At 40.3% G+C, this 18454-nt stretch overlaps 1 protein-coding gene across 1 annotated transcript in view; it reads right to left on the bottom strand.

Moving 5' to 3' along the window:
- LOC107292023 (receptor-type tyrosine-protein phosphatase O-like) overlaps positions 1 to 18216 on the bottom strand; it is a gene marked incomplete at its 3' end in the record, with an annotated part of 37953 nt that extends 19737 nt beyond the window's left edge. The window contains exons 1-2 of the mRNA XM_015821084.1: positions 18124 to 18216; positions 3232 to 3505 (exon numbers count right to left, since the gene is read on the bottom strand). Coding sequence (XP_015676570.1) covers positions 3232 to 3505; positions 18124 to 18216 — 367 coding nt within the window. The remainder of the gene's footprint in view (positions 1 to 3231; positions 3506 to 18123) is intronic.
- Positions 18217 to 18454: the final 238 nt, after the last annotated feature.

The following is an 18454-nucleotide window of genomic DNA, read 5'->3' as shown; positions in this document are numbered from 1 at the left end:
CTGGGAGTCACTTCTTCATGCAGACATTTTATTTTAGTTTTTAATAGTTTTTACTATCATAATTACATTTTTTAATAAAATTTCTTGGAAAAAAGGAGGAGAATAAGCATCCCTGGAGCCAAGATAGGGTATAAAAGTAATGCAATGTAAGATCTAGGATGCAAGGTAAGTTATAGGATGCAATCTTTGGACAATATCTCCAGGACTAGGTATAAAAGAATTCCTGATTAAAGCCCTTACAAGACAGCCTTGAGATTCCAGAGAAATACTGCTTATCACACACTACTAGCCAAGCAATCTTTCATTACTTTCTGCCTTGTACAGCTTTTGCAAGCTACTCTATAATAATCTCAGTTTTCTAATTATGGCAACTTTATAGACTAAGTGATTACATTAGCTTGTTATTTCTTCCTAGAGGAAATTGAATAAGGAAGAGATGCTGTATTCATTTTTATTACAAATTCATTTCAGTCCTCTTGATCGGATTAGCTGATAATTAGATTCAGCGAAAGGCCTTGTAAATTGTCTCTTTCCTGCCATTTTCCTTCTGAGAGCCAGCAAATCAAGAGGAGTCAAAGGAAGAGGTTCAGAAGGAAGAATAGGTGGAAAATTTAATGTATAAAGGATTTGGTTTGATTAGAACCGGGTCCAAATGGCCTTTTAAAATTCCTCACAGGGACAGAGACAGAGAAAGTTAGTAGACGACTTTTCCAACTTTTTTGACATGAGGAAGGGAGGGAGACCTTCTGAATCAATTTCCCAAGGATGCTTTTTAGAGGAACTCCCTCCAGATGTCTTCCCTGGGTTGATTATAAACATGGGAAGCCAGGGAAGCTATAAACTACTATAGAAAGAAAGGCTTGTACGATGAAAGACAGGACATTCACAGACATTCCTTGTCCACATCATCACCGTACATAAAAAGTTCACAGGTTACCCATGAGGATTAAATAATTTTCCTTCAAGCTGAACAAGGATTAGTAGATCAAAATAGAAATAGCACGTGGATTGTATCAGACTAAAAGATCACTATTCTGATTCAGAATTAGGTAGCCTCCTATGGAACCAGATTCTCTCTCTCTCTCTCTCTCTCTCTCTCTCTCTCTCTCTCTCTCTCTCTCTCTCTCTCTCTCTCTCTCTCTCTCTCACACACACACTATATCATCTATACCTACCTACCTACCTGCCTGTCTGTCTGCCTGTCTGTCTGTCTGTCTGTCTGTCTGTCTGTCTATCTATCTATCTATCTATCTATCTATCTATCTATCTATCTATCTATCTATCTATCTATCTATCTATCTATCTATCTAATACTTGGGGGGGGGGGAGACAAGCAAAATTAGATCTATAAAACCAACAACAGATGGTAGAGATGACATCTGTTGGATGCTGTGCGTGAAATCTCTAACAGGAGACTTGGGTTTCAAGGCTACACTCAAACCATTGTTCTCATATGTTCTGTAATTGTCAGCACACTTCCCACACACCCCCAAAAAGGGAGATAATTCTGATATGTAGCCTTGCAAACATCAATAGAAACTGCTGTGAAATGGCAAAGGGCTGCTTAGGGACCAATTGCTTTATATCACTGTGCATCACTGTTGGTGCCTTTATAGGCTCCCTCCCATAGCAGAATCTAATGATGGCTGGTGGATGGGGCTGGAAAGCAACGTCTGCCTGGATCCGTGTGATGTGCCAGGCATTAGGGCACAGTTGCAGCCCAGTTAGGCATGGACCTTATTAATATGCTCTCGTATGGACTCAATACAATATCCCATTGAGCTTTAACAAACAGGGAGTCATTTGACACAGAACAAGGAAAACAGTAGTTATTTTTCCCCTAATTGCCGCCAGGGTTGTCATGGCAACAAAGATAACTAAAAAATTTCAGCAGTTATAAAAATTGCAGCATTTAAACAGGGAATGTTTGTGAACACTAGCAAGGCTAGTTTCTTTATTCGTGCTTGTCCTTTGTCTTTTTTTTTTGCTTTCTTTTGCCTAGTCCCAACTTTTGAGCCAAGATACATGACTTGCTTAGCCTTGCTGGGCCAATCTATACATGCTTTTAGCAAAATAACTGGCTCTTGAATGTATTTGTTTTTATTTAACGAACAGCAGTTATTTTGCAAATGAGGATGAGGCAGCTGAGGCTTTATTGCATTGCATCCCAACAGCTGTTTGCACCATGGGTGAGATACTTTGATCCACTGTGGGAGGGAAAGCTTAAATGCTCTTGTTCTCTCTCTGCCATGATTCTAATCTGGATAGGCATGTAACAACATCTTTAAGCAACAGGGACAGTTTGGAGGTCTCTCAGTTATATTCAACCAAATCTTTGCTCTCTAGAAAGAAACTTTGAGGGAAAGAAATATAAAGCATTGAAACGGAAGTTAGCTAGTTGGCCTACTGGTTAATGCACTCATTTGTCCCAGTTTAGGCATGAAAGCTGGGTGACTGACTTTAGGCCTAATAACTCTCCCTCAGCCTAAATCACCTCACGGGGTTTTTGTTGTTGGGAAAATAGGAGGAGGAAAACATATTAGAGGTATTCACTACCTTGTGTTATTTAGAATAACGGCAGGATAAAGGCAGGATAAAGGTTACCGTATATACTCGAGTATAAGCCGAGTTTTTCAGGACATTTTTTGTGCTGAAAAATGCCCCCCTCGGCTTATACTCGAGTCAGCGTTTTTCTTTGAAATAAATATTCATGTAATTTTATTGGTATCTATCTTCATTTTTTACATTTACCAGTAGCTGCCTCATTTCCCACCCTAGGCTTATACTCGAGTCAATATTTTTTCCCAGTTCTTTGTGGTAAAATTAGGTGCCTCGGCTTATATTCGGGTCGGCTTATACTCGAGTATATACGGTATTTAGAATAATAAAGGCAGGATAAAAAACACTAAAATGAGTAAAATAGCCTTTTCCCATTTTGAAATTTCACCAGTTTGAAATCTAAGATTTTTGTTTTAAAGGACCATGGTGATGATTAAAAAGAAGCCAGGGTGACTGAGTTACAAGTAAGGCAAGGCTGACAATTTAGGAAATGTTTGGTTTATTGGCAAAAATGTTTATTATTTTAGAACTATCACTAGCCACAGTGGGAAGGTCCAGTGGACGTACTAAATTGTTTCACATCTGAGAAAGATATGGCATCCCTACGGCAGAAAGATACCACATCTAAGTTTCAAACAGATCAAATCAACAATGTTTTAAAAACATACTTACTAGTTAACACAGTTAGTGATCTAGCCGGCTTGGAAATAACATTTGCATTCACCACCATCAGGGTCACTATGTAATAAAGACCATGGTAGGTGGCATTAAAAACCACCGGAGCAGGTAAAGTGCTGTTGAATTCATCAAACTGGAAAAAATAGTTCTTGGATTCGCCGGTGATCTTCACAACATACACCGAGGATGAGCTCACCACGTCAGCTGCTTCCAGGGAAATAACTATGCAGTTGTCATCTCGCACAACCACTTGGAGAGGTGCCACATTCTGGGGGTCAAGAAGAAAAAGGAAATGGTATTAATGAGGATCCTGAACAGGCTGTCACAATGCTCACTATTAAGCATTTAGAAGTCTGGATTGTGTTTCTGAAGGTTTTGAGCTAATGAGGAACTGGGAGAATTTTCTGTAAAAACAAAATCAGATTGGCATGTAAAAGAACGTCACCATGAATTTTGCTGGGGGGGGGATCTGAATTTGTCACAACGTGATAAACACTACAAGGACTGAAATCCAGCTGGTGTTTGCCTTTTCTCAGAAAATTAATACCCAGCTCTCAAAATGTATGAAGTGCTCTGAGCACTGAGGGTTTTTTCTTTATTTCTTTTTCAAATTAATAATGACGCCCAACTTCCAGTCACTCTGGAATGTGATGCTTTCACCCATCATACTGTAGCACATGTTGGGGCAGAGGTTGCTTGTCCTTTGCACTACCGATAGTCCTTGACTTACAACAATTCATCATGTCTCCCCTATTACTTCTTTTCTTTAGACTAGTTGAAATAGGGGAGACATGATAGCAGTATTCCAGTATCTGATGGGCTGCCACAAAGAAGAGGTGGTCATGTTGTTCACCAGAGCACCAAAGGGAAGGATGAGAAACAATGGATGGAAGCTGATCAAAGAGAGAAGCAACCTGGAATTAAGGAGAAACCTCCTGACAGTGAGGACAATCAACCAGTGGAACTGCTTGCCACCAGAAATCGTGGGTGCTCCATCACTGGAGATTTTTAAGAAGAGGCTAGACAATCACCTGTCTGAGATGGTATAGGTCCTCCTGCTTGAGCAGGGGGCTGAATTAGAAGACCTCCATGGTCCCTTCCAGCTTCTATTCTATTCTATTCTATTCTATTCTATTCTATTCTATTCTATTCTATTCTATTCTATTCTATTCTATTGTTACAACAACACTGAAAAAAGTGACATGACCATTTTTCACACGTATGACCATTGCAGCATCCCCACCATCATGTGATCAAAATTCTGATGCTGGGCAACTGGTTCATATTTATGATGGTTGTGGTGTCTTTTTGTGATCTTCTGACAAGCAAACTCAATGGGGAAGTCAGATTCACATAACAACCGTGTTACCAACTTAACAACTGCAGTGGTTCACTTAACTGCTGTGGCAAGAAAGGTCATAAAACAGGCCAATACTCGCTTTACAACCGTCTCACTTAGCAACAGAAATTTTGAGCTCAGCTGAGGTTGTAATTTGAAGACTACCTGCACTTCCTCCTGTGAGCACTTGAGGATTTTTCTTATGAAGAGAAAAAAAAATCTAATACCCAGCTACCCAATATACTTTCAAAAACAAGAACTATCTCCACCTAAATGGACCATGAAATTTATGATCCAATAGTCCATGACAAAAACTGGAGAAAAATCTGCTGGAGCACAAATCTACTCTGCAGAACCACAGTAAATCATGTTAGAGTTATACCAGTCTGCAAAGCCCTTGCATTTCATCTATGACTTCACAGATAGGCAGAAATCTGCAAGACTGCTATTTCCGCTGTACTCCAAAATCTACCTGTAACATGACCACGTGGATCCCAGGACTGATCGCTGCTTCCCATACTTTATATAATCATAAAATGTAGTCATATTAAAAGTGGTCCTCGTCTTACAGCCATATAATTCTTCCATTTACCCCTGTGTGAGATTAACTTGGTCTTCAGCATAAGCAAAAGGATGCGCAGTGGTGGGATCCAAATATGTGAAAAACAAATTCTCTGTATGGATGCTGCTTCCGGAAGTCCATTCTGGGTCTGGGCAACAAAAAATTAGCCAGTAGTTCTGCCGAAGTGGTACAAACTGGCTGAATCCCACCAGTGGATGTGGGCCACTATTGCATCCGGAGTGTGTAAGAAGGTCACATAGCTCACACATAATTTCCCCCCCAACATTCTACCAGTGCAACCCATTCCTTTAGTTCTGTGGCTTTTGGCAGGATGTGCTCCATATCCAATGATAGTGCTGGCCCTGGAAGCAGAAGGATTACGTTTGCCTTTGAATTACAATAGGTAACATACTAAACATTCCTTGCTTATTATATTTAGGCATGTTGCCCACTTCTATATTTAATGAAGAGACTGAGGGTAACTGTAACATGAATCACAGAAGTGTAGAGCTAAAAGCACTAAAGTCAGTCTCACACTGGGCTGGAATATTATTTTCAGATTTCTTAGACTCTCCCAGAAACCTAATTTTCTGATTAGGGCTGTTATGCAATTTATAAAACCTTAGTAAAGTAATAGGAGTTTTACTTGGATGATGAAGTCATTGGTTTAATCTCCTTATATCTCCATCAGAGAAAAACATATAGTTTCAAGGGAAGACGTTTTAGATGACATGCTCTTACTGGAATATTATTATATTCTTATAATCAAGAAGAACACATATAAAATTACCATTTTTCACTCACTGTGTGACACTTCATATCATCAAAGGGGATATAGTTGGGGATGAACGATTTGTTATGATGGAAAAGAGCTGAGATCTTGATGTTGCCTACCAACCATTAATATCTGGTTACATTAGCAGATGCTCACTGTCTTTCATATATATATATATATATATATATGATATATATATATCCAAGGGAGACAATTCAAGCCATGTTTAACTCATGGATCTAAGGATGAAATTTTCTTAGCAATCACAGGGAAGTGGTCTGCTTTCTTCTAGGAATCTTTTTAACTAATTTATCCCATAGCCCTTGGTTTCTCAAATGATCTTCTATCTATCCAATGCCACTTCTGGTTGAGATTATTTATTTATTGATTGATTATGTGCCATCAAGTCAGTGTATGTGGCCAAACTGATGACAACAGCTACACCATCCTTAGAACTGGCAATGAAAATATTAAAATTTAGGTAGCTTCTGCTTTTTAGGATCAACTATTAACAATGAGGGAACAAACCCTCCAAACGTATTGTTGCACTTGGTAAAGCACCTATGAAGGCCTTGGAAAAACTATTCAGATAATGTAAAATATCTATACCTACAGAGATCAGAATCATGGAAGCAGTGCTCCCTGTGACACGCTATGTAAGTGAAACTTGGACTTTGAAGGAAGAGCATAGAAATAGTATCGATGCATGTGAATTGGAGAAAACTCCTGGAAATACAATGGACAGCTAAGAAAACAAAGAAATGGATCATTGAACAAATCAACCCAGAATTCTTAATCAAGGCATAAATGATCAAGCTCAAATTATTATAGTTTGGACCTATTTCCATTTCCATCAATATGTGGACTTTGCAACCAGAGGGGGCAATACACTGGATCTTGCTTATTCCAACATCAAGAAGGCATTCAAAGCTCTACCCCGCCCTCACCTGGGCCCCTCTGACCATCTCTCAGTGCTGCTTATTCCAACATATAAACCTTTATTAGTCAGAGTGAAATCTATAGTAAAGCAGGTGAGGGTTTGGGCAGAGAGAGCTATAAAAGCATTACAAGACTGCTTTGAGTGCACGGATTGGGATATCTTTAAAAAAATAGCAACTGATAACCAACATATAAACGTTGAGGAGTATGCCACCACGGTGTCTTCATATATCCAAAAGTCCATAGAGGATGTCTGTGTCCTTAAAAGCATTGTTATGAGGGCGAATGAAAAACCGTGACTGACTTATGAGGTCTGCAAGATGCTGAAAGCACAGAATGTGGCTTTTAAATCCGGTGATATGCTGGCACTTAGAACAGCCAGAGCTAATTTGAAAAGTGCCATAAAAGGTGCAAAGCCAGCCCATTGCCAGAAAATTCAGAACTTTTTTCAGAATCCAACAAACATCAGGCAAATGTGGCAAGGAATCCAGGCCATTACGGATTATAAGGCGGCTCCATTGAGATGCAAGGACAACAGACTTCCTAAACGAGCTGAATATATTTTTTGGAAGATTTGAGGCATCAAATAGTACTCCTGACGAGCAAGTGCTTAGCTTTGATATCACTTCTGCAGAAAGTATGCTGTTGGCAGACTTGAATCAGAGCCCTGGTGGTTAAGGTGCAGTATTGCAGGCAAACTCTGCCAACAGCTTGGAGTTTGATCCCGATGGGGCTCAAGGCTGACTCAGCCTTCCATCCTCCCAAGGTCGGTAAAATAAGGACCCAGATTGTTGGGGGCAATATGCAAAACATTGTAAACTGTCCAGAGAATGCCGTCAAGTACTGTGGGAAGGTATATAAGCCTAAATGCTATTGCTATTAGGGACAGAACATCATGAAGAAAATCTATGTGGTTGCTAAGTGTCAACACTGATAGGTAGGCAGACAGACAGACAGATTATAGCAGTGGTTCTCAACCTTTTTAATGCCGTGACCCCAACCGGTCGTAAGTCGAGGACTAAACCGGTCGTAAGTCGAGGACTAAACCGGTCGTAAGTCGAGGACTAAACCGGTTGTAAGTCGAGGACTACCCAACCGGTCGTAAGTCGAGGACTTTCCCTGCCCGGGAGCGCCGCACATGCATGGTTCTGCCCCCTGCGCCGGCTGAGGCGTAGCTGGCAAGCGGCAGAGATGGAGCAGGCCAACCACCAGCTGGCCCAGCCCAAGGGCGGTAAGGCACCCGCTGGAAAAGGGGAAAAAATGGCGGACAAAAAAAATGGCGGACAAAAAAAATGGCGGACAGCCTTGCTTGGCGACCCCCATGAAATGGTCGATCGACCCCAAATGGGGTCCCGACCCACAGGTTGAGAACCACTGGATTATAGGATAATTATACATTAGCGTATTTCTACTTTTAAATGTTGCCTCAATGGCTACCCAATCCTTGATCCCATTTATAAGAAGTGTGTTTTTCTCCACACCACATCTCGACAGGACTAAAACCACACTGGAAGTCAAGAGAAGTAGAAAACGGGACGGAGGAACAGATGCAAAGAAGACCCATTGCTCATTCCTAGATCCATAGAAACATAAATGCTTCCTGCACTTCTATTTTATTTCATGTGAGCCTTCAGTTCTGTTCATTTTAGTTAACTCCATTGCTCAGTTGTCGGTAGAAAATATAAAATGGTTCTGTCACGTGTTACCTGAACCTATTTGGCTGCAACAGTAGGAAAATAGAATTATCTTTCTTCTAGTGACACTGAAGTTGTAGTAAAGACAACTACTATCTCTGCAGGAATTCCAGAATGTAGCTGTAATTTGATGGAAAAAGGAACTACTTTTAGGGTTGAAGCTTCTCCTCCTCCTCCTCCTCCTTATCCATTTAACTGGCTGTGTAGATGCTTAGATCTCCTTGTCTTCCTGCTCCAGAAGTCACCATAACTGAACTCCACTGAAGCACTTTGCTCTTTGATGATCCGCAGGAGGGAAACTTCAGATAACTCATTTCTTTGCCTTCTGTATCAGAAATACAATAGTTTTTCTCTCTTAGTAGAGAAACTCTAAGTAGTAGTTTTTCTCATTCAGCAGAGCCAAAAAAAAGTCCCCTAGGCAGACATTGTCTGAATCTCAGTAAAATGACTGCTCTCAATTTATAATTCAATAACATATTGAAATAATCAAGAAGCATTGTGAACTGACATTTTTTCTATAATTTACTAAAATTATTGCTCTATTATTTACATAGCATTTAAGCAACTTCTCGTGTGTGCCTATTAATAAATAACAGATTAATACAGACTCATATGCATGAGTTTCTTAAGAGTTTCTTAACTATAACAACAGTATCATTAATAGGGGTCATTCATTGTAATCATGACATATTCCAGGAATTTCTATTGGAGTTAATTCATGCAATAGATGGAGAAAAAAGTGTTGGATGTCTTTTGCTTTCCATTGTGGAAACCAATGTTCCAATTAATTCTAACTACAGTCAAAAAGTAAGGCTTTTATTCCTGTTCAGCTAACTGGTCAAAATTCTTCCTGAGCAGTTAGCTATTTAAAAACCAACACATGCAAATTTCTCTTTCAGATTCCACAATACTCAAAATAGTAACAGCAGAAGTGAATCAGGTCAAGATGCAAATTAGCATTCTCCCACACAAATTGTCCAAATTGCCCATTTGATTGTTCAGATTTTTCTAGAGATGACCTCTTTAGCAAATGGAAACCTGAGTGTAAACTCGACAAAAATGATATGTGTATTTACCCTATTGATGCTGTTACTTCAAATAAATTATAAGAACACTGATTGTGGTTGTATGCTTAGCATCAAGGGGCAGTTCTGATCCCAACTCCCTTCCCATTAAATCATAATTTGCTTTAGAGAAAGAGTATTCCCCTTCTCTTTTGACCTTCTTTTTTTGCGGAATACTTTAATTTTCAATGCATTTCCATTATAAAATTAATACATAAATGAATGTGGTTAGATTTCTATTACTTATTTGCTCAGGCTCATAGGCCAGTGTATTGTGAACTGATTCCAATGGGACCTATGCTCCCAAGAATAAAAAAAAGATTAAAACAATAAAAAAAATCAAATTACAACAATTCATATTAAATCACCTTCCTAGAAACAAGGCCAATAAAAACTTTGATGCGTTGCAAAAAGCAAAATCTTAATGTTGAAGGTGTTTGTTCCTTTCCTTGGCTTAGGATGAATATCAAGTTCTCAGATCAATACAAATCATAAAATACACATTTAACGAAGTGATCTGCAGCTCATGAAAACTTTTGTCTTCAATGTGTTAGTTGGGACAGGTGCTACCAGATCCCTCCTCATTATTTCCCACCATAGACTAACATGACTTTCCCTCTACAAGGCTCCCGTGTATGTAGTATGTTTCTTCTTTGGTACTGTAGCATCTCAATTTGGGATCAAATTCTGAAAGGCTCCAAAGATAACCCAGGGCCCTAAGTTGTGTATTCTTAGTCTAATCCAACGTTGTTAGCTCAACTTTGATTAGAAGAAAACCCCATGCAGAGAAATAAGTAATTCAATTGTTATCTGCTTTTGCCAACTAAAATTTTATTTTATTTTATTTTATTTCATTATTTTATTTTATTTATTGGGACACTACACGTCCTCTTCATGACCTGATTTTCTTGTTACCTTCTGGGAGGAGGCTTTGTGGTATCTGAAGCAGAACATCCAGATTCAATCACAGTTTTGTTCCATACAATATTAACCTTGTGAACTCTAAAGCTTCCTCCTTCTGTTATGTATTCAAGATGGACAATGATTAATATTTATATGTTACTTATATAAGGGTGTAGGTCTATACATATGTTGTATATAGTATGTTTAAATGTGTGTTATGTACGTGTACACTTTGAGAGCAAGCAACTAAATTTCATTTTTAATGTGTGCCATTGTGCTCACAGCAAAAAATGACAATAAAGCTTATCTATCTATCTGTCTGTCTGTCTGTCTGTCTGTCTGTCTGTCTGTCTGTCTGTCTGTCTATCTATCTATCTATATCCTGCCTTTTATTTTTTTTACAAATAATTCAAGATGGCAAACATGTACAACACACCTTCCTCTTCTTATTTTCACCCCACAACAATAGCCCTGTGAGATATCTAGGGCTGAGAGAGAATGACTGGCCCAAAGTCACCCAACTGGCCTTCATGGCTAAGGTGGGACTTGAACACATGGTCTCCTGCTTTTTAGCCTGGTATCTTAACTGCCAGACCAAACCTAACAAACAGACCAAACCACTAGACAAACAAATATGCCAGAAATTTAACCAGGAATGTTATGTGACTGGTCTTCCACTCAAAATTCTCTTCTCCTGCATACAGTTATTACTTCTCTCCCCCTCCCCATATACTCCCACATACATTCACACTAATAATGGAGGGGGGTAATAATGTTTCCTGCTTCACAAGGTCATTATCAAGATTACTGTGACAATACATATACAAAAGCTCACAAAGCTTTTCCTTTTAAAATAAAATGTATTAATCTAAAAAAGGTTATACTACTCTCCTGGTTTTTGGCTACCAGAGTTTAGCTCTCCTTCTATGGTGAGACAATGCATGCAAAGTATTTTGAATGGCTTATAAAAATGTGCTGCACAAATGTGAAGCATTCATTCAAGCAACTAAGAGAAAAGAAATATTAAACTGTAATGTCAGATCAGCCAAGGAATCTGTCTTGAATGGAAATAATCCATTTGGGCATGACATCAGCTCCGTAGGCACCCACCTACTCAGCTACTCATGAAGCACTGACAATTAAAGGGAAGCTGTTCTTCAGTACAAATGAATACACAAACAAGTACAAGATGAATTATACAGTTCAGCTGAAATGTTCCTACCCATGCAGGTCTTATTGAAAACCCAGGACAATACAAAAAGAGAATACAGATTACATCATCTAATGGATCGCCTTACTAGAACAAGAGTAATCCCTGTAGTGCTGTTCTTGAGTGCTATCTGATATCAGAACTGTATGTCAAGTTTACTCTTTGTCATAGAGTAACCAAGCATTGTATAGGTGTGTGTCTGTACCTATACGAATCGAACACACATATGTAATTAGTTTTGTAGATAAACTGTTTCCCTGCTAATAATGAACACAAATTATTCAGCAATATAATCATTTAATTCATGCACAAGCAATGTTGTTCGAGGTTCAGAGGAATGGCTATAATATTGCAGCTTTCTTCTCTGGCCATTCATCAGCCCACAATGTGTCAAAATATTTCAGGACCATGGACAGAAAACAAGGGTTTTGATTTGGATGAGAAATGTAGGTGGGTTCCAGCTGTAATTACTTCTCAGGGAGGCTCAGGTGTCTTTATGATACCCCATCCATCTTCACTTCATGCTGCATTTCTGCAGCAGATTATTATTCTTTTAGCTGCAGATCGGCTCTGAAGCCCAGCACAAGGACACTATTATGCTATGAATTCCTAACAGTAGGGGAATGGAATGGAGTGGAGTGGAGTGGAGTGGAATGGAATGGAATGGAATGGAATAGAATAGAATAGAATAGAATAGAATAGAATAGAATAGAATAGAATAGAATAGAATAGAATAGAATATCTTTATTGTCATTGTGTAACTCACAACGAAATTAAGAGATGGAAGAGCAAGGATATGAGAGGTGGAGATTTACCAGAATTGTTACCTATAACAGCCTGACCCTCCTCCAAATCCATCCAATTCCAGTATTGCACAATGGAAAACAGAGTTTTTGCCACTGAGCTGCAACCCAGTTCAGCCAGGGGAAAATCCCCTACCCAGTGTTGATGATGGTATAGGATTCCAGATGAGTAGCACTGATCCAAGAATGATATCAAAGCCACAGCTGGTCATTCCCACTGTCTTATATCAGGGTGAAAGGAAACTATAATTTCTTATAAAAATGTTTTACCTTTCACACCTGTGCAAGAACAATTGAATATTGAATTGAAGTGTAATTATTACATCATCTTTTGGATTTTTTTTTGCCAGGATATAATTGGTCCCTGTAGTGGGAATCTCTAGAGTTTCCTTCAACTCCTTTCCAACCTGATGCTCTGTTTTGTAAAATGATTCCTAAGTCAAATATTGGTGTCTGGTATTTTAAGTGAAAAAGATAAACTTAGTAAGTACATATATAGTGCTCTGAGGCTCCATTTGGCCAACGTACACTTCTTGTCCTTAATCATATAGCAGTACCTTTTATTGTGCAGGATCACAAAAGCAAGTCAAAATATCTAAAGATTATGCTTGGTTTTTCAAGAAAAGTAACATTATTTAGACTTGCCTTGATCAAAGTGATTTATATATTCATACTTTTAAAAAAAATACAAATGTAGTGATAAACCTTATAACCACCGTGGACACTCACTCAGTGCTGAGCAGCAACAGACCGAAATAGTAATACCATGTTTCCCTGAAAATAAGACCCATCTCGAAAATAAGCCCTAGCTTGATTTTTATGTGTGCGCCTAATATAAGCCCTACCCCAAAATAAGCACTAGTTAAGACCCTGCCCACTCTGTCCCACTGTCTGGTTGCACAAGCTTGGGTGAGGCACATGCGTAAAAATCAAGATAGGGTGGGGGTGGGGGAGTGGAGCTGCCCCATGTACCCCGCACCCGCTTACCTTAGGACCAACGCAGCCAGTTCTCCCATATCCTGACACCTGCTTCACCTCACGGCGGTGGCACCATCAGCCCCATCCAGCAGGAGCCTGCATGGCTGCCACTGGCCCACTTCTGTGGCCGCTCACCACCGCTCGCGCACATCACCCCTAGCCTCCGTTTTGCCAGCAGAGGCCTTCAGGGAAGGGAAGGGAAGGGAAGGGAGGAGGGGAGGGGAGGGGAGGGGAGAGGAGAGGAAGGGAAGGAATGGAGGGGAGGGGAGGGGAGAGGAGAGGAGAGGAAAGGAAAGGAAAGGAAAAGAAAGGAAAGGGAAGGAAAGGAAAGGAAGGGAAGGGAAGGGAAGGAAAGGGAAGGGAAGGAAAGGAAAGGGAAGGAAAGGAAAGGAAAGGAAAGGAAAGGAAAGGAAGGGAAGGAAAGGAAAGGAAAGGAAAGGAAAGGAAAGGGAAGGAAAGGAAAGGAAGGGAAAGGGAAATGGAAGGGAAAGGGAGGGAAAGGAAGGGAAGGGAAAGGGAAAGGAAGGGAAAGGAAAGGAAAAGAAAGGGAAGGAAAGGAAAGGAAAGGAAGGGAAGGGAAGGGAAGGGAAGGAAAGGAAAGGAAGGGAAATGGAAGGGAAAGGGAGGGAAGGGAAGGGAAGCAAAGGGAAGCGAAGGGAAGGGAAAGGGAAAGGAAGGGAAAGGAAAGGAAAATAAAGGAAAGGAAAGGAAAGGAAAGGGAAATGGAAGGGAAAGGGAGGGAAGGGAAGCGAAGGGAAAGGGAACGGGAAAGGGAAAGGAAAGGAAAGAAAAGGAAAGGAAATGCCTCTGCAGCCCAGAACGGAGCTCAAGGTTGACGTGAACATTGCCCCCCCCCCAGCCTCCGTTTCACCAGCAGAGGCCTTTCCTGGGTGATATGCAATGTAAGCATTTGCAATAGTGGTGAATATCTGTAGCTCGGGTGTAGGATGAGGGTGAAGCTTTGTTCCCCGAGCTTGTGGGTTGGTTTCCGAACATTTCATTACCAGGCTAGGTAACATCTTCAGTGGAATTTAGGGGATGTCAGTGTTCTCCGTGGCTTCATGTGGTCATTAGGTCTTGTGATGGGTCAGGTGTGGGTCCTCAGTGAGAGTCTTGTGATGGGTCTTTGATGGGGAAGTTCCATCAGGTGAGCATCATTGGGAGGTGAAGTGCTGGTTGGGGGGGGGCTTGCATGGGTTGGTTGAGGGTCGGTGCTGTCTCTGGTTGGCTGTGCAGTTGATTTGGATTCTGAGGGGCTCATAGGCTGCTTGTACGTCAATGTGTCTGTTGATGGAATTGCTTGTGGAGTGCCATGCTTCGATGAACTCATGAGCATAGTAGGTGGTAACCTGGCTGATGATTTTTGTGTTGCTCCAATAGAACTGTTGCTGTTTGGTATCAGTGTGGGTAGAGTTTAAGGATTTGGGATTGTGACGTTTGACACCCCCCCCCCAGCCAGTGTTCATGGATCCTGCTTTTTAATTAACGTGATGTTTGTCCCACGTAGAATTGGTTGCAATTGTTACAGTTGATTTTGAAGATTACATTGTTTCTTTCATCCTTCTGTATCTTGTCTTTGATTCTGGCTAATTCCTGGCAGAGTGTGGCTGCGGATTTGTGGTCTATCACTATTCTCCTTTTCTGTATGGTAGGATTAGTTTTTGTATGGTGGTTGGTTGGGAGGTGTGTTGGGTGCTGAACTGAAGAAGCTTCTTGAATGAGAAGCGAAACATCTTCAAGGAAAAACCAAGTCCAATTGCCTTTTGAAAAAGCATCTTTCTGACATACAGTAGAAGCTATGGGCCACTTAAGAAACCTTAACCAATACTCCCTCTGTTCTCATATGGCAGAGAGATTCAGCATCCCGAAACATGGCTGAATCAGTGGACAGTAATTGGACCATGAAATGTATTAATAATCACCAGATAGCTTCTTGCCCAGACCCTCTGAAGAATTCTGTGTATTGCAATCCCAGAACTTTCTAATGGCACCAGATGGGGATGGCGAATGTAGGCCCACATTAAAGATGGAAGTCAGGGCAAGAATATCAGTAATGGAAGAGTTATTCTGAGCAGGTGGCCTACAAATGTGATTAAGAAATAAAGCAATAAAAGAACATTTCCCTTGAGTCAAACTTGGGCTTTAGTAATCGCATGGATGCATCCATGTTGTTTTCTTGCCAACAATATAGAAGCAGATTGTCATGAAGAAAAATTCACTCTGCTAAAATAAGAACTATTTCATTTTCTTTATTAAGATACATATACAGTGATCACTGGGCATTGGGGGTCCTGAGCTTAGATCAAGGAGGATAGCATGGAAACAGAAAGTGTCCTACTCATAATGCATAATTAATCACATAATATAGCCCCCAATTGTACATCACTAAATGAAGCAAATATTTGGAGCCAAAAATGGAGACTGATACTTAATTTTTTATTTCCCTAGCTTGTCCCACTAAGAGGGAAGCTGGGCATTCTGTCTGCACCTGATTGAACAATCCATTTATTGTGATAAGGCGGTCCTGCTTCATGCTTTCCCTTGCTTGGCAGGTTTAGTCTCTTATCTCTTTGTACACTGCTTGCTTCAGAGACAACTGTAATTAATTGCAGCATCAGAAAGCATTCTGCATTCCTTGCCTGTTAGTTGTCTTACATGGGTGAATATACTACATTAATATTAAAACCGAAAGGATCAATGTCTTGTTTTCTTCCATGTGCTAGCTGAGAATAAAATTCAAACTTCTAAATCAGCAGCCCCCAACATTTTCAGCACCAAGAACTGGTTCTGTGGAGGATGGTTTTTCTGCAGACTGGATGTGTGTGGTTTCACACACTGCCTGGATCCGGCGTGTGCAGATGGGGCTTCACTCGCTTGCATGGCCCAGTTCCTGGTGGGCTAAGGGCCAGGGCTGGTCCACAGCCTGGAGGTTGGGGACCCCTGTTCTAAACCATACAAGATACCCAGAAGACAGACATTTTCTCCTTTTCCTTAGCTTTTCTAGTGATCCCCTACCACAGGGGTCCCCAACTCCCGGCCCGTGGACCAGTATCGGACAGCGGCATGCCAGCAACTGGCCCACACAAAATAGCAAAACCCCATTCGCAAGATGCAGGCAGCACACAAAACCACGCACCCTCCGGTCCGTGGAAAAACCTCTCTCCACAGAACCGGTCCCCAGTGCCCAAAAGGTTGGGGACCTCTGCCCTACCAAATACTAATACTGATTTCATTCTGCTTGAGCTTTTCATGATCAGGCAGGCCATATGACTTGAAATGGAAGTAGTAAGCCAAAGCTATTGACAGAAGAACATGCATTTTTCTCCCAGTGTCTCTTCTCTTCCACGCTTTCTTCCTACTCTCTTCCTATCCTCTCTTCCTACACAACTCTTCCTATCTTGGATCTGGGATGTACAAGACAAGACATGAAAATAGTTCAATCTGTGGGCAATAATATCAATTTTGGAGAAAGCCTTCTTTGTTCTGCCTTATTAAATTTGGGCTTGCCATTTCAACAGAAACCTGACAATTTGGGAAGCTTTTCTGATTCCATCTGCAGTCCTATGACTCCTACCCTTGCCTCCCTCTCCACGTGGCACATAAGATATTAAGCAACGGAGCAGATAATTGGATTGAAGAAGAAATGAGAGGAGCAATATCTAGCTTGTCTTCCATTTTAACTTCTAATTAAATATCTGAGTATCCACAGGTTGCCTTTTAATTTTAGCTTACTGTACTGCTGTAAAGGCATGGGGGAATACATGAAAAATATAGCATTGGACATGTCCAATTAAATAAAAATCAACAGTACAGTAAAAGTCACTATAGTGATCTTATTATAACTACATAGACCAGGATCTCAAATAGAGAGGCAGAATGCGTTTAAATGCTCCTGATATATAAAAAGAGTCTCGCTTTTATTACGTGTTCTATACTAATGGCCAGAAACCAATATAAAATAGAAATGAATTAACCCAATGGACAAGAGACAACTTCTTTGAATTGGCTTGCAATTGAAATGTTTCTTTGTCAGAAAGAAAAAAATTGTACCATTTTCTATCAGTTTTAAATATGTGTGCCCAGTTCCATCATGGAAATCATTTTAATAATAGACTTGCCCTACATTCTTTGAATCAAAAAATCTTCTGTTGCAAGGCAAAAAGAACAGGGAGAGGGCTAAAGGAAAGTGGATTAATGGGATCCATTCTTTTCACTACATAATACAACCAATCTCTTTCAATCATCTTCAGACTCATCAATGAGAGATCTTCTCTTTGTTTTCTATATGGGGAAATAAATTTATTGCTAAATAAAATAGGAAAAGGATAAACAGGATTGCATAAAAACTATAACATTTGATAGCAATGAAAAAAGAATAGATTTTTCGTCATGCTCTTGTTTGACAGTATGGAAGGAAAGGGGGAAACTGAAATTTCCCTAAGGCAAAATGACAAACTCAGGCAAAGACATGAGAATATATACCAACTTTAAACCTGTAGAACAGAGGCTGCCAACCATTTCAAGCCAGAGATGCCTGGTCTCTCACCTTCTTCCTCAAATTACCTTTGAGAACTCTAAATCTCATGAGACATTATGAGAACTTCTGTGAGAATACTCACTTTCTGCAAGACTGGGGGATAGGAGTTGGAGGTTAGCTCTCCATTGTTTTTAAGGAATGTATGGGTAGTTTCTGTCTTTCCATTCTGCTCCATGAGGACAATCCATAAACATGGAAATGACATCTGAAATTTTCATCCCTATCTATTGTGGGAGGAGAATTCTTGGGGCCATGTGCTGTGAGGCCCAACTCAAGAACAACATAGAACAATCCAGCCAAAGTTCAGTTCTTTATTTGCTTATACCCAAATTGACAGAATCTTGCCAGACTAAACCAATATACACTCACCTTAATGGATACACCCTGGGGTCTTCAAACTTGGCCCTTTTATG

Source organism: Protobothrops mucrosquamatus, unplaced genomic scaffold (assembly GCF_001527695.2).
Source record: "Protobothrops mucrosquamatus isolate PMUCROS unplaced genomic scaffold, P.Mucros_1.0 scaffold1246, whole genome shotgun sequence".
Classification (NCBI taxonomy): Eukaryota; Metazoa; Chordata; class Lepidosauria; order Squamata; family Viperidae; genus Protobothrops; species Protobothrops mucrosquamatus.
Note: the sequence above shows the minus strand (reverse complement) of the source record. Positions and strands in the feature narration are given on the sequence as shown.